General features: G+C 42.2%; 2 protein-coding genes across 3 annotated transcripts in view; both read left to right on the top strand.

Moving 5' to 3' along the window:
• The first annotated feature begins 6,965 nt into the window (after nt 1–6,965).
• On the top strand, nt 6,966–11,215 carry LOC311492798 (sesquipedalian-1-like). The gene is made up of 3 exons (XM_084551209.1): nt 6,966–7,257; nt 7,714–7,794; nt 8,524–11,215. The coding sequence occupies exon 3, from the start codon at nt 8,570–8,572 to the stop codon at nt 9,458–9,460; it is 891 nt and encodes a 296-aa protein (XP_084407335.1). The 5' UTR covers nt 6,966–7,257; nt 7,714–7,794; nt 8,524–8,569; the 3' UTR covers nt 9,461–11,215.
• A 1,112-nt stretch (nt 11,216–12,327) lies between these two features.
• The window catches only part of sh2b3 (SH2B adaptor protein 3), a 46,267-nt gene continuing 35,529 nt past the window's right edge, over nt 12,328–23,065 (top strand). For both annotated transcript variants that reach the window (XM_084551060.1, XM_084551059.1), the window contains exon 1: nt 12,328–12,795. The gene's annotated coding sequence lies outside the window, so the exon portion shown is untranslated. The remainder of the gene's footprint in view (nt 12,796–23,065) is intronic.

The raw sequence follows: 23,065 nt of genomic DNA, 5'->3' as shown, positions 1-23,065 counted from the left end.
CACACCTGAGACACACTTGTTTAGTGTGTAGCTTTGACAAAAAGTTGTGCATCTTCAGAGCCATTACAAAGGCTGCCCACCTCACAAACTAAATTACCTTTGAGTACCGAGAATGGTGGACACACTGGAGCAGCTTTCTTCTTGGGCGCACAATACCTTACTACCATAGACCTGTATAAATATGGACGTGTCCCCACTTCCTTGCATTGGCCAAACTGACGCTATTTTCCCAAGGATATGGGCGGCGCCATCTTGCGAGTCTCGCTTGGTTACAAAGAAACGTTGGAGAGGTTGGCATGACAACTGGTAGTCACCATTATGTCATATGCTGTTTCTATAGCGTCAAATGGCTAACTACTAACTAAAATGACGCTTGAACATGCATCAACATTATATTAACTACTTAAAATAACAGAATCCATCCTTGAAAAAAATGTATGTGACGTGTATTTTAGTGTTTTAGTTTGGCCCAAGTCCCATCCACTAACATGGAGGGGGCGGAGCTTATGACCTATACTGCAGCCAGTCACCAGGGGGAGCTCTACTTGCATTTCCACCGTCCGTCTTTATATCTTTATACAGTCTATGCTTACTACCAACACCAAACCCAAAGTTAAGAAGAAGTTAGGAGTAGAAGAGCATTTTTTTAAAAATTAAATTAAAAAAAGCTCCATTACTGGCTAAATACAAGTAGCTACACTAAAAAAGTAGTGGGTTTTGTTACTAATTCACAATATGGTTGCATTTTAACACCATGTATGTATCCTATAGTCCATAACCTGTAATCTTCCAGTACGCCAGGCACTCTTCTCCAGCACCACAGTCTTTTGACATTTGTTTGGATTCATACATGCATGGCTTTTTACTATCAGATTGTCCATGTAACACCAAACCACCGCTCCTCTGACCACAGGAGTTTTTTTGTTTTTTTTTTGTAAAGGCTATCTGAGCTCCGGTGCTCCAGGCTCGAGGATAAAGTTCTAATGGGCAGGGAGGAGGTGGATCTTCACCGCCTCCATCGTGAGTCAGGACTGACTCAACTAAACTGACCTACTCCCTACAGCTCACAGCTCTAGTTCATAGCCCACCTCACTCCCCTCCCTCCCTCCCTCCCCCCTCTCTGTCTCCCTTTCACTTTCTTTATAGTGCTCTCTCACAATTTCTTCAATTCTTTCTTCTTTTCCGCTCCGATGATGCTTCACTCCCACTCAGCAGCATCTGTATGCACAACAATCTCTTTGTGCACATGCATCTCTTTATACATGTGGGTGAAGTAGCTATTATTAAAACATATCTGACACCCTGTACAGCCGACACCTTGGGCAGAGTGTTTAATCAATAAGTGCTGTGATTTTTCTTTGCAGAGCTGCAGCAGCCGTGGCATATTTCACTTCTTACCTCTGAATTACAAATGACCTTCTGGAGATGAAAATATTTGCTCCTGGTTGGTTGTTATTCATCCACCAATAAATTATTATGTGCAGTAGCTCCCCGTGTCCTGCGTCACTGGTGCAATACCTTAATTCACTGAGTAAATGAGTGAACCTGCTGCTTCCATAATTAATTCAACATCTCTTAGATCTCAATGGCTGATTGATATAATTGCAAACGTAAACCCGCCGCTCTGATTTATTTCTTATAACACGATAGTCATGTGTGTGCTCGTACTCCTTCCACTGACTGTATTGTCTTCATCCCATTTTCCAACCTGGCAAGTGCTCAATAAATGTGTCAGAGTGAGACACACATTTTGCCAGTGAATATTAATTAGCTGTTGTTTCTTCCGTCTGATTGTTGCTGGTGATAGTCTGCCAAGAGACACACTTGTCTGCTTGCTCATCCCCATTCTGTATGCATCATTTACTTTGATTTTCATTTCCCTCAATCAACTGCACTTCATTGCGATCATCGAAAATGAAAATGTTGTGGGGGGGAACGCATTAAACAAAATCAAAACCTAATAATTTGGGACGTTGCGTGTCAGAGGCATTACGTCTGTAATGGAGATAATGTTCATTACGATGCAAAAAAACAGACGTGACCTACATTGACAAACACCAGAGCGTTACAGCGCACATCATACTGGCACTTCTTTATCAGTGACTCAGACGATGTCATGATGTGAGAAAGTGAGTGGGCATGAGTGTTGTCAGAAGGCGCGCGCTCGCTCATATACTCTTATTTTAACATTAAAGCAGATGCATGAGTATCCCAAAGGTGTGTGGATGTGTATGAGAGTGCAGAAAAGGCCCTCCTGGGTGCATGCGGCCATGTGTGCAAGAAAGAGTCAAAGGGCATGAGATGGCTCAGTGCAACTTAGAAAGCTTTGGTGGTGAAGCAAACCTAATCTGAGGATTTCACGCTCCCTTGGAGAATGTTAAAAGTTAGGGACAGCAGCTGCACCTTACTCGGGGAAGGTAAACAATATCTCAACAGCAGGATCAGATTTGTAAGTGCCACAGTGGCCCAGATGGGGTCTTCTGCTCGTTGAACCACTCCAGAACTGAATAAGAAACACTGGAGACAAATGACAGCCATTCAAGGAGTGACACGTGGCAATTGTCTTTTCACAAACAGGGGAAAGCTTTTTTAGTCCGCAGAGAAAAATGTGCAAGACAGTTCAGACCTATTAACTTTGATGGTTTGTGTATGTGCTGCTGGATGCTTTGTGTCTCAGCAGTGATACCTTGGTGTATTTCCACTTTGCTCTCTGAAAAAGCGATTGCTGCCGCGCGCGTCCGTCAAGTGGCTCTCTTCTGTGCTGTCAGACATTAACACTAATGTGTTTCCTCTTTTTCATCCGCAGGGCCCATTCACGTACTGGAAATACGAGTGGAAGAGGTGCTTGCTTCGCACACCGGTCGACCCCGGTTGATCAGCGAGGGGAGGAACCAGAGCCGAGGCCGCACTTCAAGCTGCTCTTGCAAAAGGCGCTAATGGCTCTCAACCGACAGGACACGAGATCTTCTAGACAAATTCACACTTTTGAGCACTAGACAACCTTCAGGCATACGACGATGCCACTGTCAAACGGGTTACAGAAGAGGCGGTGACTGTATGTATAGTTTCGGAGGTGATATTTTAAATGATTGGAATTCAGCCAAGACCCTATCGTCAGAAATTACAGAGTTTAGATGAAGCGGCACAAGATGGGGTGACATGATGTCAGCCAGTATTTGATTGATGTCTACACAGACTTTTGCTCTGTGCATACTCAGATGGAAATCAATAGCTCCACTCAACCGATGGAATTTGCCTTTTAAGAATCGTAATTGTTTGTGTCTGGAGAGCCCTACGGGTCGGAGCAAAACGCTGCTCTGCTGGACTGCAGAATATAATATCATGTCATCAAAGCGTGATTTTTTTTTTTTCTATTTTTGAAAGACCAGTGTTTCGATGTGGTCACTGATCTGTGTCCAGACATTACGTTTCATTGTACATTGATTTGCTCAAGTGGTGCCACGCAAGCTGTGTTTCTTTCACGATAACACGCAGAGATTCAGTACAGTGTGGCGTGGGTACAGCTTTACGGGGATTACTGAAGGAAGTAATAATTTGCATCAAATTTTCTTTGTATACAAATATACATGTACATGTTTGATATCAATATATTTCAGGCATTTTTCTACAGAGACTTTAACATTTAAACAGATGATATTTTTGATATTGTGTTGGATGACTGAGAGGTATTTTGATGAAAGCTGACTGACATTCCCTTGAGCTACGTGTTTTTCAGCAGGGCAGAGCAGGATGACTTATTTATACATGCGAGACAGTGTTTGTACGGATGGAGCACTTCAGTCTCATCACTTCAAGAAAACTTTGCAGAATGGGCTGTTTCGGGAGAGAGGGCTGGGGAAGAAAAGTGGGTGGCAAAAAGAAAAGCGGCGTAAACCAAATACCTAGTTGTGCTTTATCAGACGGGGAGGCATGGGGCTAAATGAATGCATGACTGACTCTTCACTTTGTCCTGCCATCACTGTGTTTTTCTATGCATTTCTGTGGAGAGGCTGTCTGTTGGTGGGTCCAACACGCAGGGTGCTGTGCTCTCCATAATACAGAGTTAAGCAGTATTCTCTCTTATTTCCTCATATGATGTCCATCAGGTTAATCCTGCAGTCGCTATAAACCTGACAATGTTGCTTTGGGTCAATGAGTCATTGGTGATAATAAGAATAATAAAGTTTATTTATATAACACTTATCAAAAACCAGAGAGAGAGAAAATCAAGAGTATAAAGAAAGATTATTAGTATATATCATAGACTGTATATAAATATGCACTCCCTTGCATTGGCCACACTGATGCTATTTTCCCGGGGATTCAGGCGGCGCTATCTTGCAAGTTTGGAGCCAGAGTCTGTGCAGTACGGTCCGAGAGTGGAGACTCACCTGTGCTTTTGTTTAATTAATACTGCACCCTGCTCTACCTCCACCAGTTACAAAATAATGTTGTACTCTGTACTTCTATAGACGAAACTTATCCGAAAAATTGACACTTGAATATGCACCAGCATTATATTAACTACCTAAAATGAGATAAACCATCCTTAAAAAAAAAAAAAAAGATTTCACTTGTATTTTAGTGTTTTAGTTTGGCTCAAGTCCCATCCACTAACATGGAGGAGGTGGAGCTTATGACCTATACTGCAGCCAGCCACGAGGGGGAGCTCTACTTGCTTTGGCTTCACTTTTGAGGAGCAGTTCCGCCCTCCATCTTTATTTACAGTCTATGGTATAAACAGGTGAACACATATTCATAGGCCATCCTGATTATTAAAGGGTTGAGAAACCTTAAAAACACAGCCTCTCACTACGTTCAGGAGGCACCACGCTTGTAAACCCATCATCTCTATGTTCTCACTGGACACGGAGACTGAATTCATGAGCAAACTCTGGAACAATAAAGTTTTAAAGACGACGGGAATGTCTCAAAAAGCTGTCGGTCATGTTTTGTTTTGATGTCGGGAAATGACTTGTGAGAAGTAAACACTTTGCACTTAATGTCGGTGTGTGTGAACAATAATTTCAGTGTTCGGTTTTATTCTGTTTTCTAAACTGCGCTCTCGCAGATTAATCTTTCACTCTCCATTTACTCTGTGAAATGGGAAATTAAACCGACTGCAAGAGCATCACGCTTGATCATAGTTACCAAAAAAAAAAAAAAAAGCAGCAGGGGCAAATGATTCAAAAAGAGAAATACTCTAAATGGCATCAGCAGCTGCATCAGTTAATTGAAGATTAGTGTGATGTGATAGCAGGCTGGCAGTGCTAAAGGCCATCAACTGTCCCCAGAAGAAATCCAAATCTATTCACGGTGGCTTGTCATGGTCTTCTTACGCACTGTAACACAGGCCGCAGCCAGCAGCTCCGCATAAAAATGAAGGACGGGGGTTATAAAATGGGGCAGCGGGGGCTTAGAGGACAGAGTTCAGAGCCTTTGTATCCTTCAGCAAGGCACCCAACTCCAAAGTTGCCAGTGGTTGCAGCAGAGACTTATTTTAATCAAATAAAGACTGTGTTACTAGTACACTGACAATGTAATGGTTGAATGAATGGACAAAGAGCCAGTGATCACAGATATGTATAAATAAAAGCATCTCCTATTATCTGACCTTCCACTTTCTGCAACCTTTACACCTCTATAGATTTTATTTTAGCAGTTGTCATTATGTGGAAGGTCAACATTTTACAAACTAAAACATACTGTCTCATAAAACACAGTGTAGTAGATATGCCCCCCCCCCCCCCCCCCCCCCCCAAGTATGGCATATTTTGCATTGACAGCCAGAACCCGTCCATGAAGGCCCTACAGTAGTGCATCAATAATAGTCCACAACAATCAGCTCTCATGGCTTCACTTGGGGCCCCTCAGAACCTTGGCTCGCCAATGTTTGTGGTACTTTTACATTAAGTCATTTTCATGTGTGCAGTCAGTGGTATATTTAGTAGATTGATATGCTGAGCACTTTTATGAACAGATTAATTGTTTGCTTTATAACATATTAGAAAATTGTGAAAAATCAAGTCACATAAAACCTGGGGCAATCCCAGGTTCTGGGGGAGAGGAGGCCCAGGCAAAGAAGTACCTGTGCTGTTATGGTTAATGATATGAATTTATGCATATAAACCGATCACATCACTGTGCATTTGTTGTATTATTATTGTAACCACTCACCACTGTCTTCTTGCTATTTTCCCTCCTCCTTCCGTTATTTTTGAAAACCAGAGAGATGTCACTTCATTGCGATAGCTCCGTAAACAAGTGTCAAAACCAAACTTACTGAACAGTGGCAGTCCAAACAAGCTAAATCTGTCATAGAGTAGTGGGCCCTTAAGCGGAGGGTGAGGTTTCTGGACTTCTGGTTTTACAGTCACGTGGCACATCTACCCATTTGGTCATACACCAGTGTGAATGTGTGCATGCTGGGATTCAGTGTCTTGCTCAAGGACACTTCAGCATGTGGTCCATGGATCGGACCACTAAATCGCTCTTACGGTGGACATTGCAAAATGTGTCAAAAGGTAGCCACCTGGTACCCCCATATCTCTCTTTATTTTATTTTGTTTTTTCATGGGCCCCCAAACAATTGCATGGTTTGCCTGTCCTCGTAGTGCACTCCTGCATAAAACAAAGACAAGCTTCAGCATGTTGTGCATTTTCCCTGAAACATAATCATTCAGAGTCACCTGTGCATCCTCCAACATGTCTTATTCTACTGCTATTGACAGAATTACTTTAAAAAAGAAATATTGCATTGATCTGTTAATTACAACTTATCATTATTGTTGAGGTATCCATCTATGAAAACACACAAAAAAGGAGAAAATGCAGCTCTTACTTTGCCATTTAGACCAAAAGCAGTATTTTTTTTTTTAACTTACTGAGTCAGGTCCTTAAAGACACAGAAGAAGCTAAAGACTTTTTAAAACACATTCTCAGATTCACAAGATCCCGTCGTGGTCCACCCGTGCAGGTGTAGCTGCAGCCGATGCAGAAGACAGGAGTTTCTCAAGGGCACAGATGTGGTGCGCTTGTTTTATGTCACCGCTTGTCCAAGCGACTCCGAGAGACACAGTTTCACTAAAGACCCCGCCCGGGCAGGATGGCCGCGTACTACACAACAAGTTCCCTCCATGTTGGTCACGTGACAGCAAAGAAAATAAAAAAAAAGAGGGAGGAAGAGATAAGGGCATAAAAAAACCGAACACCTGGGATATTATCGGCCCTGGCAGAAGGATACGTCTTTATCTGAAGGTAAATAAAAGCACCGACGCTTGTTATGCAGTTGGCACAGCATGGTCACAACCTGAGAGTTTAACAGCTCTGCGGTGTCACAGTACCCGTGTCCGCCAAAGTGGCTAAATGTGTGAAGCTAGTTGGCACACAGAGAGAGAGAGAGAGAGAGGAAAGATTTCAGAACACTCTGCTGTCTCATTATTCGTGGTTGTGTGTCCGTGTGTGTGCGTGCAGCTGACATGGATGAATTTCCGTGAAGTGCTGATGTGTCAAAAGCTTGTGACCAAGCCCGCCCGCTCGACACTGAATCACTTTGGTCCGAGCACGAACCGTGTAAAGTAAAGCAGCTAATCTGTGACTGGTTAGCCTCTTTATGTCTGCAAACAAACTGGAAGCCAGCACCCTGGACGATTGACGGCAGTTTGATGGTAAAAGAAACAAACGTGTAACACGCAGTTCTTTTGACTTTTCTAGGCTTGGCTTGCCTTGATAAGATGTGATCCAGATGTGCACGAGAGAACGGGGATGAACAACAGCTGGATATGACATTAACAAGTAAGTGACAACATACTTTAAATGTCTAGTCTATTAACTGGTTGTTAAGATTCCTTATCGATAAGGAGTCTTAACAACCAGTAGCTTTTACATTTGGTGGTGTTATTAGTGATAACACCACCAAATGTAAAAGCTACACTAAAAAATCCACTAAGTTCATTTCTCTTATTGTGTTTTCCTCTTTGTGGAATAAAACCGGATTAGTAGTTGTTTACACAGAGGGAATGCCAGGGCCCTGGTTCACAGCTGAGCATGTGATTTCACGGTTTATAACTCTACAGTTTTTCCTTGTTGTATAAGTCAGCGCTTTAAGCTGGCCTACATTTGCGGAGGGTCAAGATGGACTCTTTCCGGTGCAGTAGTAGTTTTAGTAGTTTCACTTTAGTCAGCAGTGTGTCTGAGGATGTGTGCCGTGGCTGGAAGTAAAATGATAAGTTAAATAACTGGCAGCTCATGGAGGGGGGTTGAAGTCCAGTTGGCAAGCACAGTGCAACACAGAGTCTCTCTTTTTATTCTTTTTTATACCTACTCCTGCTCTTCTTTTTAACAAGAGATGAGCAGCTAGACTATGAAACATAACATTATACTATTAGACCTCACAGGGTTAAAGCTGAGGCCTCCACTAAGGTGCAAAATGTCCCTGTGCAGTTACTTGCTGGAAGGAAAAGCTGTTCTTTAAATGTGCACAAATCCATTCAACCGTACCTTTGTCTTCACACTGTTCTTTAGGTGAGTAAAGAATCTGCCGAGGCGAAAGGAGGAGGGAAGGAGGAAGATGAAGCTGAACGAACGCAGCGTGGCGCACTACGCCACCTGCGACTCGCCGCCGGACAAGACGGGCTTCCTGTTCAAAAAGGGCGAGCGCAACACCGCTTATCACCGGCGCTGGTTTGTGCTGAAGGGCAACATGCTCTTTTACTTCGAGGAGCGCGACAGCCAGGGGCCCATCGGAGTCATCGTCCTCGAAGGGTGCACCGTGGAGCTATGCGAGTCGGCCGAGGAGTTCGCCTTCGCCGTCAAGTTCGACTGTGCCAAGGCGAGGGTGTACAAGATGGCCGCGGAGAACCAAGCGGCCATGGAGTCGTGGGTGAAAGCTTTGTCGAGGGCCACCTTCGACTACATGAGGCTGGTGGTGAAGGAGCTGGAGAGGCAGCTGGAGGAGATGCAGGAGGCTGCAGGGGGTGGCTTTGTCGGGGCTGGAGTCGGAGGCCTGCAGGCCAGGCCTAAGATCTCCAGGCGAAGCCACGTGGCACGGTCTAGGTCTGGGGCATCCTCCTCTTCATCCTCTTCATCTTCCTTATCATCGTCATCAAGCGCCCCTACCATGACGGCCGCCTTATCTTCCCAGAAGAGCCTCCAGGATGAGGGGCAGCTCATGTCTGGGTGTTCCAAGGAGAACGGAGTTGCCTGGAATAAACCACCCGCTGCCTTGGCTAACGGCTTTGTTGAGGGAGCGTCCTGTGTAGCCTGGGATAGCTGTGCAGAATCTGGGAACGTGATTGGTTGCGGGGCCGACGGAGTGAGGGCTCCACCCGTGCCGCCGAGGAGAAGAGGAGCATCTCTGGAAAGCCCTGTCTGTCCAGGCACTGGGTGCTTCTCCAAGCTCCACGACTGGTACGGCAAAGAGGTGGAGGAGCTGAGAGTGCAGTGGCTGCAGAGCCAGTAAGCTGATGGAGTTGAACCATTGCTCTTTCTACAGTTATATCATTCCCTCCTGATCATTCTACATTGCGAGAAAACCTGGGACTCAACTGCAAATTGCAGTCTTACTACCAATAAAAAAAAAAAAACCTGAGACTGAATCAAAATCTTGTCTGGTACAAGAAATCAATTCTAAACATCAACACTATTCTTTGTACAATTCAAAAACAACTATTTTCTACAATTTAGTTGAGTGACACTTGCCAATCACAATTAAACATGTTAATACAGTATGATGTGTCTTACAGAAGATACAGTTGAGAATAATGTGATGTTGTTTTTTCTGTTCTTCTGCCTTCCAAACCTACGTGTTCAGTTATCTTGAAAATATCAATATCTTTGTCTAGTAGAAGGGAATAGCCCAAGATGGTACTGTGATATGTGAGAAGGCCAAATGAATGACGAATCGACGATGTTGCACAAGATGAATTTGAATAAATTCAAAGATGAAGCTGAGAGAGGATCCTGTAGCAGCGTGAGCAAAGCGCTGAGTTTAAATCTTCAAGAGAGGCCTTTTACAAGAGTGACTTGTAGAGGAAGGAGGATACTCCGAGATTAAAAAGTAGCATTGGAGGAAACTAGTCCAGATCTTGCTCCTCTGTTCTCCCACTGGGACACATGGCACCCTGAAGGCCCTGTGGTCACTAACGTCAGAGTGTGCTCTCTCCACAGTCTCTGGGGGCCGTGGCAGGAGCCGATTGTCTCGCTCTGAGCGGCACACCCTTTATTTTTAGCCTTTGTTAGCTAGCGGCCAGACGGCGCTGTGTCACAAGAGTCACTTGGTTCTCTCTTTTGCAGCGTGTATTTACTAAAAAGTAATATTTGTCTGCGTACTCACAAGACTTAACGTTCTGTAATTCTCCGACAATTTCATTTTATGCTGTCAAATCCTTTAAATATACTGTTGTGTTTTATTGTTGCAGCCAATTAACATGAATGTTACTGAATGAGTGTAACACCACTTTGTTTTTTGTTTTTTAATTTTTTTTATAAATGGTTACTATTCCATGTTGGAAATTAACACTAACGGTCTTCACAACAAGCCTTTCAAGTTTTTGGCTTCATTTCTATATCCAATCATAGAGTTTACATATTTTTTTTTTGTTTTAGTGCCTTATGTTATCTTTCTAACTCTCAGTTACTGCACTTTGAAGCATTACAGTACGATGACAGTAGTTGTGGGCGTTGACTTTACCTCTTATTCCACTGTTCCTTGTTGTTTTCTTGCATTCCTGTTCTCTCGCCAAAGGCTCATCTGAGTTAAATCAGTTTTTTGACAATGGATCAGTTACTCCTGTCTGCATCAGTGCACAGCGCTATCATTACTGTTATACTCTTGGCCCGTGTGGAAACGACAGCGTGGGAAGGAGCAGAGCGCAGTGCGGATTGTGTTTCTTAAAACGGAGAAACTGTGATTGTGTCCTTTTCACACGTATTATCTAAAGAAATATGGGAATGTGTCAAATTAAGCGTATCATAATCGCACCCGTCTTCTTCCAACAGTGCCGACTGAGGAATACAATCTAAAATGCACAATAACAAATTCAAGTTTTTCTTTTTTTTTTAAATGATTTTTGTAAAAAAACAATTTATATACATGTACGTACACTAAGTATTCAACAGAATATCCAATAACATGTAACATATTGTGCTATTATGGTACCATGAAAAGATGTTTTGCTGTAAACCACTTAATAAAAAGTGTTCATATTTGATTAGATGTTTTCTCTTTTCATTATTTTCTTAGAAAGAGGAGCAGGATCTGTTGTGGATTCATGCAGTGCAGTCTGTCCCTCGCCAGGTGTCGCTATATAACTATTATAAAGTAGTTTTTTTTTCTGGGATATCAGCCGCTCGCACCTGGCGGGCAAGGTGAATGAAGCATGTGGCTGACCAAAACAAAATCAACAATAGGATTCCTCCTGTTTTAGTCCCCTATCGTGTTGTGAGGTGAAGAATAAGTCGTGTGTTTGCAATGCACGTGAATATGGTGCAGATTTATTGAGAAAACACGACTTTGTCGAGATAAAAAATGCTCTTTGCAGGACCGTTTATTATTTTATCTTCTGCCATTTCGAGGAAGAAATATATATTAAAAAAAAAGTTTATGTGAATATGATATGTTTAATATCATATGAATATCTCTCGGGGCAGCGAATGGCTCGATGAATTAAGAAACAAAATGTACGGTATCCGGAAAGACTTCTCGGTATCGCCAGGACAGTGTCTGCATCTTGCGCATTACACGCTGTGTGCCACTTCAAAACAGCGCTAAAACGGAGGAGCGACTTCCTGTTAGTTTGTTTCAAAATAAAAGCACAGAAACAGTCTACAGTCTTCAGTATGATGAACGACTATCTAAAGCTATTTTAACAAGTTTATTAGAAATTAAATTACTAAAAAACAAATAAGTAGATACTTTATTTATCCTGTGGCAAATTCATGCATTTTCTATTGCCTAATTTTATTCTATTTTTATACTTTTTACCTTTACTGTGTCTGCTTTGGCTTGCAACGGGACCAGGGTAACTAATTTTGTTCCACCTCATGTACCAACATGTGTGCAACGACAATAAAAACTCATTGAATCCTTGAATCCTTGAAATCCGGTGTCCAGCGGCATCATTACACAGAGACGGGAGGTTTTGTAGTCAGCAAAGGGTCAAAAGATTAAAATTAAAAGTAAGGTACAATATATAAAAGGTATATATATAAAATATGCAATTAGATAAACAATATACAATATACATTTATATATATATATATATGTACGACCAGTGAACTACTTTATACAAACGCTGCTTTGTGTCTGATACCACATCTTATAGCATTAGACTACAATAATTTATAAAATTATTATGTGGCTGCACAAATTAAACTCTTCTAGTTCTTACAAACGCATAGGTGTGTGCGTCTTATTTTGAAAACACAACCGGAAGTCGTGTATTTTCTCGCGCTTGACATAGCTTGGACTGTTACTTTTTTTTTTTTTTTTTTTTTTTGACAGCGGAAATGAGGAGTCGCCACTTTTTTTCCGCGTCAAGTTCGTGGCTGAAAGTTTTTTTTCTTTCCTCTTTTTAGCGGAGGAGCGGGCGCATGCAGTCACAATGAGACAGAAAGCGACGGGCTTTTTAGGATGCAGCTCTTTCTTCTGATGTCCAGTCTCCGCCGCTGCTCCTCCTCGCCGACGTCGTTTAGACTTAACTTTAGACGCTTTTCAACACATTTCCGTTATGCGAAATCCAACTTGGTGGTTAGTCGTCGTGCTGCGGTGGGTGCCCGTCCGAGATAACGGAGAACGTGAGTATATATGTTGTGGAGGACTGAGCCTCTTGTCAACTTTTATCCTCTGCTTGTCTTAAAAATGTCCTAACATCACTCAAATTAGCCTTTTAACCACGAGAGGACTAATCCCAAAATAGCAGCAGTAGAAGTGGACAAGGCTTCAACTAAAAGTGACATATTTTCTCTATTGTTAATCGTCGAAAAATGTGCTCGCGTGGGTTTTAAAGGGCTCCGTGGAGCTGGAGCAGATATTTAATTATTTTGCCCCAAAATAAAAACATTAGTCATAAAAAAAAAAGCAATACCATTTAACTAACATGTGCTTTTTTAAAAAAAAGTAATTTTGCACTAAAGTTGAGTGAATTTCTGTTTTTACTAAACCGATCAATACTGGTCACCATGGTGATGACGCAATACTAAACTCATTGAGACGTATTTTAATTTACCAAACATGGAGATTTTTTTTTTTTTTAAAAAGTAAATATCCACCAGAAATTAACAATCTGAGATTTTAACTCTGTTGCACACACATTTGCCAAAACATTAGGTACACCGGTGCTTTCTAATACAGCAGCCCTGAACTGATAATGTTGAGTTTATGTTGACAAACAGTGTAAGACAGGTGCTAATTCAACTGTTGTGGCTGTGTTAAACTGGATTGAATTAAGGACTTCTGTTATTTAGCCTAGCCTCACTGTCTGAAGTGAATAATAGAAACATTTTTGTTTTTTTTGCACGCAACACAATACAATGCAGCAGCGCTACAAACCACAGCCTGCAAAACCAAATGCTGGATACCGTATCATTCACGAAGCTACGACGTAGTGCAGGACTGCTGTGTTAGAATGCATTAATTTTCACTAGTGTACCTAATTAACTGGCAAGTGAGTGTGAGCGGGTTCTGCCGGAGCCAGTGTGCGCATGCTCAGGTCAGTGGTCAAGCCCGGCTGGACAGAGGACAAGATCAAGCTGGGAGCAGCCACTTGTTCTTGTCACCGTCCAGTGTTGTGTTGTCCGTAAATCAAAGCGGTAATTTTGGTGTGTGTGTGAGTTCTGGAGAGGATTCGCTTCTATTTGTGGCTCCTGGCTGCTCACGTCTGTCTTTGTCAGGGACAGTTACAGCCTTAGACTTTCAGCCTTGAGTTTAAGGTTCAGATTAGGCCTTCAGCTGTGGTGGTTGAGTTTATGGTAAGGGCCTATCATTAATGCAGGATCTTGCAAAGATATATGCGTGTGTGTGCAATTAGAAGATGTTGTTTCAGTGTAAAGGTTGCCTGGCTTTTCACACTCTGAATCAACAGGTGTGTAGTTGTGTTGGTTATCAAAGGCAGATATAGTAGCTAGGAGGGATGGAAGGTAACTAAATATGGTTTGAGATACTTTATGTGTTCATACAAGGGAATTTCTTTATTTGACTACATTTATTTGCTCTATTGTAGCCCTAACACTGCAATATGAAAACACAGTTGAATTAACATATATATATAGAGAGAGAGATATGCTATTTTGAGTAATTGGTGTGTGATGGAGCGATTAAAAACTAAATACATTTTAAGATGCATGCACAAGAGAAATTATGACCACATTTATTTGCTTTGTTGTAGACCAAGCTGTCCAACACAATATAAAGTAGATGCAATCAACCCCACCTTAACCGGATACAACATGATATTCCTCTTAGACACTGATGCATCATTAATATCAATCAAACGATGTGTATCGCACTCTGAAATGGGCTATTTCGTATTGCAATCGGGGTGGTGTTACCCACAATGACCTAAATACAGCTACTTCTCTTTAAATGATAATTTGCAAAATCATGGCTGACAAATTCGTAGTGTCTTATTATAGCATAGTGCAGTATCAAATGTATCGTCACCATTGATCACCCTGCCATAATGCCAGGCCTTTGTTTTTTTGAAAATTAATCTAAGATGCACGGAAATACATTCGAACAGTAATGTTTACCTTCTGCAGCAATCCCAGCCCTCTGCTGAGGTTTGCGTTCTTCGATGATTCAGTCATTTGCATACAACAGTCGGCGCACCTTGAGTCACTGAAGCACAGATGATATAAAAACGTGCCTCCTTTTTTTTTTTTTTTTTTTTTTTTGTTTTGCGGAAGTCACGCCAGCTGAAATGTACGTGAAGTTTCCAATGCAGACAGTGTTGACTGTGTGATACCCAGGCAAAAGGCTGTCTGTGAATTTAAACGTTTGGTGGACGCCCAGATTCCTAATTTGCTTGCACACTCGTAAATCAATCTAATCATTTTCTTGCCTACAGGCTTTCCTTGATGTCTGATACTCGTATAATAGGTGCATACAATAAAACCTTAAAAAAAAGAGAAATAATTGCTCTTAAATTCTATGACTTTATGAATGTTGCAGCTTATAATAGACACTCTGCTTCACTTTTTTTGCTAACAAAGAAATGTTGGCTTCGCTCCACAGAAGAGCATGACCTTGTTCAGCGTGATTATAATATGATTACTTGGTTGGTTTTGTGCACCACAACACAGTGCTGTCTTACAAGCAGTCTCAGACGTATTTCCTGGAAAGAAAATAGCTGCTTAGTGTTGAGACATTAGCAGTTCCGATTTTTGCAAACGGTTTTTGAAGCATTGTGCGTGTTTGATTTACATGTATGCAGACGATATGTGCTGCAGACTTTTTAAAAATTAAAGCAGTGAAGTCTGCAGCTTCGCCTATCAGCTGTAGATCAGACAACGCCATGCCATGTCTTTAAACTGAGATGTTATCGAACTGCAGCTCTTCCACTTCCCTCAGGGCTTCTGAGAAATCCACTGATGAGACCACGAGAGAGGTCCGACCCACGGTGGCCCTGTAGGGCGAGGAGAGGAGGGTGAAGTAGGCGAAGGTGGAGACGTGGGACAGAACTAATTGCAGGCAGGCGGGAGTAGGATTTAAAAAAACAAAAAAACAAAAAAAAAATGAATGAGGGAAAAAGAAGAGACAAGTCAGTGTTTCTGCAAGTGTTTGGGGGTATACACATTCATGCCTGTGTGTGTGTTTTTTTTCCAAAGCAGCAATAATTAGAGGCTGTGTGTGTGTGTTTGCGTGTGTTTACCCCAATGCGCCCCTGTTCTTGCCGTTAGAAGAATGTTGATTACAGGCCCGATTTAGCTGCAGCAGTATGAGGATGTCGCTTTAAACGTGTGTGTGCTTGTAGGCTGTACATTTGCAAGACATTAATGGATTTGTGTTTGTGTCTGTGTGCAGTGAGGATGTACTGGGACTATTTGTTTTTTCTCAAGTTGCCCTATCACTCCTCAGAGGGAAACACGGCCTGAATATTTTTAGTTTTTTTTCCTCTCGCCGTTATACAACTGAATAATGTAGAGCTGCAGCAATTTGTCTGTGCAGTTAATTCAGCTCGCCAGTACTCATTACAGCCGTGCATACATGCACATACCAAATAACTTTTTCTGTTTGCGTGATAGCAGAAATGGGAGTCGCGTCTCAGTTGAAGTGAAACTAGGGTCACGTTCTCACGCAGAATACCCAATTTGCATCATGTCACATAAGTTAATTCCCAGCATGAGCACAGAATTTGCTGTCTCTGCAGAGAAATGGGACTCTTGGGTAATGATTCTGTGTCAGAAAGAGGTATTTTGTAACAGCCAACACTGAAACTCCTCTGTTGGCTCCTCATGAGCCCCAATGTGGAAAAGTTTATAACTCCTGAATTAGCCTTCCAGGAAGTCAGATGCCTGCAGATGATTCACGTCCGATCAGAGTGACTGAAGGAGCCAATTATCTCTCTGCCAAACCCCCTGAACAACTCCCACACACACACTTACACATGCACATAATATAATGTCGTACGTCTTGAATAATATCATGCATCTTCACAATTCACAATGAATCAGAAACACATCACAAGCGGGGCTGACTCATTCATAAAGTGCTCACGGATTTCAGACAGAGATGTCTGTCGTGCTCTCCCTGGCTGGAACAGCCCCTGAATGCTTGAATTGGCTGAATTGTAGAGATTTGACTCAGCCAAGTTGTGAATGATGGATTGTTGTTGTCAACTTTTCAGAAACTAAGCCTGTGTTTAAGGGTTCCAGTCAGAAGTTGAGGTCAGCGTTTGGTGGCTTTGTAGCTGAGAAACATACTCAAACTGTTTGGTTATTCAGCGTGCGTGTGTGTATTTAATGTCCTGTAATATTCATGCCAGTCGGTGTTTATTTTGCGAGGACTCGACGTGTGTGTGCAGGAAAAAGATCCAGTGCATGTTTTCAGCTGCTCTTCATTTAGATCCATAAATGTGCTCAGGTCAGTCCACTCAAATTCTGACCTTTTCAAACGGAAGTTTCAGTTCAGTTTTTGTAATTGTTCAGTAGAAGTATTGATGTGGTCACTTATAGTTTCGGTAATCAGGTTGTTTCAGAATTAGGGTTTGGTTTAAAAGAATAATTTAACATTTGATACGTAGATCTTGAACATACAGATGTTTCTTGTTCCTTTTACCGCACAAGATAAACATTATATTTACATCTGAAAACTTAAATACCATACAAATTGTTTTTCACAATGTATATTTTGTCCATGTTGCTCAACCCTTAACGTCTGCTTCTGGAAATCTCGACAGGAAACACCGGTCGAACGGACGCCTGAAATAACAGGTTCCAGTTCATTTATCACATTGTGACATTTGATCACAGTTGAAAAATTACAGCAGCCTAACGTTTCCCAGGCCTGATTGCAATATGTGTTCTTCTAATATCACTTTGAGTTTGTCAGCTCAGAGTCCCTTAGTGTTTGTTTGATGCCTGACAGTCGCTACTGACCTCATTCCCTCACACATCACATCCATCCATCCAGCCAAAGCCAAACTTTTCATTTTTTTTTGCCTGTGAGCCCTCTACTTTAGTATTTCCTTGACATGCCAGGATCTGTCTTTGCACGATAATGATAGACTGCAAACTGCGCAAAGATGGTTTGTATTAGTCACTGGTAGGATGCCGGACAGCTGGAAGGATGCTTGTTAGGCGGAATTTTTAGGGGGTTCGGTGTATAGTCATCGTACTGTATATACTGTTTACCTTTGAGGTTTGTTTCGCACAGCAGGGCTGAAAGTGGACATTCTGATGCCGTGTGATTTCTTTCTTATCGTTCACATCCAGCCCCTTTAGCTTTGCTTCTTTCCCAACCTGCCTGGCTCTCTTGAGTTCCCAGACCACAGGAAATAGCCAGAAAGTAGCTGGTCTTTATTTCTGTGCGTCTTAAGAATAGCAGCATTGTGTTATTGTTGTGGGAATGTAGGGCTGAGCAAGAGAACCAAAACAAAACCCTATGTACTATGCCGCCTATGCATATAACAAGAACACTGTGCGTGCGACACAAAAGATGTTACTACCTCTGCACGAATACTTAAGCTTTAAGATGCAGACCGTTGAAAGAACAATGTAAATGAAATAATTTTGCGGAAGTGACTTTTTCTGCTCTATTGTTGTGTTTTTTTTTGTAGCTGTAAGAGCTACAGTGAATGCCAAACACGCTGGATTAAAGGTTGCTCTTGTCCCAGAGCATTATGTTGGTGTATCAGTAATTTTTCTTTATAAATATCGTGTTATACAAACGATCTCTAGCGAGAAGTTTCCATGTCTTTGTTTTATGGATCTGTGCATCTAGAACAAACATTTTAACATTTGCTGGTGGTTTATGTTAGTGGCGGTGTAGCTGCAGGCTCTCCCCTGTCTCGTTTAACTCTGAATCAGCTGATTCTTTCTTCTGGCTATGGGAAGTAAAGGCCGAGGTTATCTCATGTTTCAGCACTACTTCCTCCTTTACAATATGTTCTTCAATTATGTAAGCTGTGTGCGTCTCGCTTTCTGCTCTGCTTATTATCAAAGCTCTTTCACATCTCATTTCACACAAACAGGAACACCGAACCTCAGCCAATCCCAACCTTACAAGTGTGGGTCCTTTTCAAGTTGCTCTCTTCATTTATGTACCAATAAATCAGGCAACAGAATAAAAGAAAGAATACATTTAAAAACATACTGTTAGCTGCATATAGCTGATGGTAGATTGTGCCACTTTTGCTTGATGCACAGCAGCCCGTTGCAGTCAAGTATAAAACATGAAGTGAAAGGGATGGAAAAAGGTCACGCGGTGTCAGTTCGTGTTAACTCGTGTGTTGGCTACCAGTGGAGCAGGCTGTTTTGGCTGTCATAACAATATTGAATAGTGACTGTATTGGTGGGAAGTCCTGGCCTTTTGTCCTGAAAACAGACTTGCATAATAGTGGCTTGAGGGTTCGTACTTATCTATGTCCATCTTGTATTTTGTTTGAATCTCGTTTGTGTTTATGTAAGGTGTTAGATTCGATACCGTAGCCTCCACAGATGTGATGTGGTCTTATTTTCTATATTTTCTGGTTCTTTTTAAACATTTTCTGTGTTTATGTGCCAAACAAGGGATTGCAGTTGGCACGGCGTAGCCAGAATTCAGTTCTTATCAGGGTACGATAAACACGCCATGTGGATTTCATTATGGGGCGTGTTTTAACAGATACAGAACAATAAATATCTCTGCATGGAATTGGATATATTTGTATTATATTATATTTGTATTATGTTTATACTCAACGGCGCTCAGATGATGCTCTTCTGTTGATTACAGCAGAAAAACCCGCCCATATGATTGTATTTGCCCCGGCAGATTTGGCATAACGGATTCCGATCAGACTCCAGACCAAAATTTCCCCAGCAAAATTTTGTGAGCAGGGGAACTTCAGGCTGGCTTACAGGCTATATGATGCTACCAATACTATTGAAATTCCCGGATACTCAATATCACACTCAGCATAAAAATAACAATCAAATCTACAAGGGCTGTCAAAATTGATGCGAATTCCTTTGAGCACCTCAAGTTACCCGGCGGAGAGCAGTAATACACTCTGCATTGTCAAAACGGTCAAAAATCCCCCAAATCTTTAAAAGAAAAAGAAGAAATCAGCAAGTAGGAAGACAAAAACAAAGCAGAAACTGATGAAGAATTGGGTCTTTTGAACGGCAAGTTCAACTTCAGAACCCTGCCGGATGCTTCCCTTGACAAGAACAAAGTTATCTGCGTTTACTGTGAACGTGAATGGAGCTGCCATCCGATCAAGCACACAGCTGAGAGCGGAGAGCTTTCTGAACAGAAGAGATGTTAACAGATTTTCAAAAAGCGATTCATTTGCATGAATCGTGCGTTAAATGCTGCTGTTTCAGCAGGCCAGCACATCCTGCTGGAGTATTTTTTTAGGCTGGTCGAGGTGCACCTGAATCTATTTCGGCTGCAGGGGGCAAAGTTTAAAATGTCTCACTATTTCATAGCTCGACTAAAGCCCGAATCTCTTGTTAACAGTCCTCTGAAGGGTGTGAGTGACACATGGCAGGCCAGGGAGTCCGGTGTCACTCAGGGACTTGATCAAGTCTTTTGGCTTCCTCCCTGAGCACAACATGACACATGAACAGCACTGCTTACCTGCATAGCTAACGAGAGGTTAATGTTACAGTGCTGAAAAGGGGTGTTGGGTTCTGTTGTATCCGAGCTGTTTTACAAATACAACTACATGAGCAGATTATCAGATCAGTTTGGTATTAGTTCATCCCTGCAACCTCTTATTGTTGTTTAGTGCAAATATTCTTCTTTCTGCAAATAATTCTTGTTACTTACATGACTGTCACCCTGCTACACCTTTACCAGACTTTATAAGACGAACTGGTAGTTGTACTTTTATATTTTTTATTTTAGCTTGTGTCTTTCACCGCAAATGTATTTTCATCATGCTCACGGTGTAATATTTTAAGTAACGGCTCTTGTGCTTAATATTCTAGTCGTGTTTCCACCCCTGACGTAAGGGTGCATGTCGTGAGCTCTGTTCTTTCTGTGTGCACAGTGTCTTTGCATGTGTGCACTGGTCGCTGCTTGCCAGGGCAGGGCAGGGCTTCCTGTTGCAGTGATTGCTACCCACCCAGGCAGAGCAGAGGAGCTCCTTTGCTCTGTTCGCCTCTTGCTCTGCCACCTGGACCTTCACCCACAAACTTGGCTGCGATCTCCTCCCCCTGTCGCATTTCTTCTGCCTGTTATTCTCACTTCCTGCCTGCCCTCTCATTATCCACAGATCTCTCCTTCTCTTTGTCCTTGTGACTCTTGTTTCTCTGTCTCCTCCTCTTCCTTTTCTGCCCCCCCCCTCTCCTCTAATAACTCCCACACACAATCTCTTACTCTCTCCCGGCTTGGTAAATTTATCCATAGTGCTGTGATTAATTCAGTGAGTCAGAGAATGAAAATTTAGAGGTGGTAACTAAATCTGTTTTTCATTCCAGACCCTCTGATGCACATGTTGCTGCGTTTTTTTTGGTTTTATTTTTGTAATTTATTTATTTTTTCCACTCCAGTTTTTACGGGAAAAGCTGGAGTGTTTGATGTCTCAGCGAGCCTAGATGCCATGCAGATTAATTGAGTCATAAGCAATAGATTGGATCCGGCTGATCTCGGTAATAAGGCAAGGGCTATATAAAGGTCAGACGGATGTGGCTCGCTGTAAATTGCATTTTAACATAATGAATATGACAGTTAGGAGCATGTCCTATTTTTTTTTACAGCCATGAACAACCCAAACAGCTCTTGAAGGTGCAAATGTGCACATGTAGACCAGTTGCTGACACACATCATCTGTATGTTTGTGTGTGTTAAAGTAACTCGTCACATTACAATGCGATGTGTGGGCATGCCTAAGTATGACTCTGAGATAATAACTTTATGGTAATGTTTGTGATGTCATGCATTGTTATGTGCGAAACACACTTGAGGCTGGATGTGCTATCTGCTGCCATTATTTCAGTTTCTGTAGCTGTTCGATGCTGGAACTGAATCGATTCAGTTTAACATCTTCATTTAGCTTGTGTGCATGAAAAGGAGTTTAGTTAGGCTGTCAGGAGCAACACAGTTTCTAGGGAAGGCAAGCTGATATGCACTGTAATTCATTTTCTGTAACCGCTTGTCCTCAGGGAGGTCATGGGGGGAGAGGGGGCTGGAGCCTATCCCAGCTGTCATTGGGCAAGAAGCGGGGTACACCCTGGACAAGTCCCCAGTCCACCTACGGCCAATTTAGAAACACCAATTAACCTAACGAGCATGTCTTTGGACGGTGGGAGGAAGCCGGAGTACCCGGAGAGAACCCACACAGACACACTATAATTCATCTAGTTGATAATGTTATCTATTGTTGCTCTTTGCACGAGTGAAAACTCACCTGATATCCTCAGCTGGAGCGAACGAGGGTTGTAAACTACCATGTTTACCAAATTACCACAACAGATTCACAGATTGGTTTTTGTTCAGCTTACACCCCAAAGAGATCTCCATCTCTCCATCTCAATGCCATTTTAGTTCAAAATTACTTTAATGGTTGACAGTCGCAGACGGACACTCGCAGAAGCCTCAAGATCCACTTAGTAGACCAGAAACCTTCCTTTTAAACGCTGATTATTAAATTAGCTTGTGAAATATCGGATATGTTTATTATTTCCACCTGGTTTGACTTTCTTTTCCTCATCTAGCATCTAGTGGCCATTACAAGTACTGCACCTTAAGCCAGTTTGGTCAGGCCTCGGCATTAAAAACTATGGTGGATGTCTATGAATACACAGCCTGTAAACTCAGAGACAGGTTTTGTGTCCTTGTCTATGTGTCTGTTGCATCATACGAGCCGTTCCAACAGCCAGCACCCAGCGTCGTGTGAGCGCAGATACCAGGCTGTTGAGATATAAATAGGACCTCCCAGCACTCGGGCTTCCACAAGCATCACCGATAACTATCTACGTGTTGTTTAAGCCTGAGTCTTTGTTGATTTAATTTTCCTGGGTTTGCACAAAAACATCCCCTCTTTTTGTAGTCTCAATGGTACAGTGATAATGTTTGTGTTGGCAGCGTGTGTACTTCAAAAGCAACGCTAGTTTTCAAGGAAATTATATTTTGGCTCTGCTCCCAGTAGGCCACAGCCAGGATGCCGTTTAAGTGTAGGCAGCTCTTCCATTTTGGAGTCTGCCCACTTAATGGGGAACGACATACCACAGCATCACACGTTTAATGCATCCCGAGCTTGTGTTGTTAAGGATCGAGTCATGAGGTTACTCACGCTGACGAGATAAATTCACGTGTGTGTTTCACGCATCCTGTTTCCTTCCTGCTTGATTAAAATCAGTTCTAGGCTGTACCAGCAAAAAGGGAGTTTAGTTCCACGTCTGGAGCCACAAAGTCATG

The sequence above is a fragment of the Chelon labrosus genome, assembly GCF_963514085.1.
Source record: "Chelon labrosus genome assembly, chromosome: 9".
Classification (NCBI taxonomy): Eukaryota; Metazoa; Chordata; class Actinopteri; order Mugiliformes; family Mugilidae; genus Chelon; species Chelon labrosus.
Note: the sequence above shows the minus strand (reverse complement) of the source record. Positions and strands in the feature narration are given on the sequence as shown.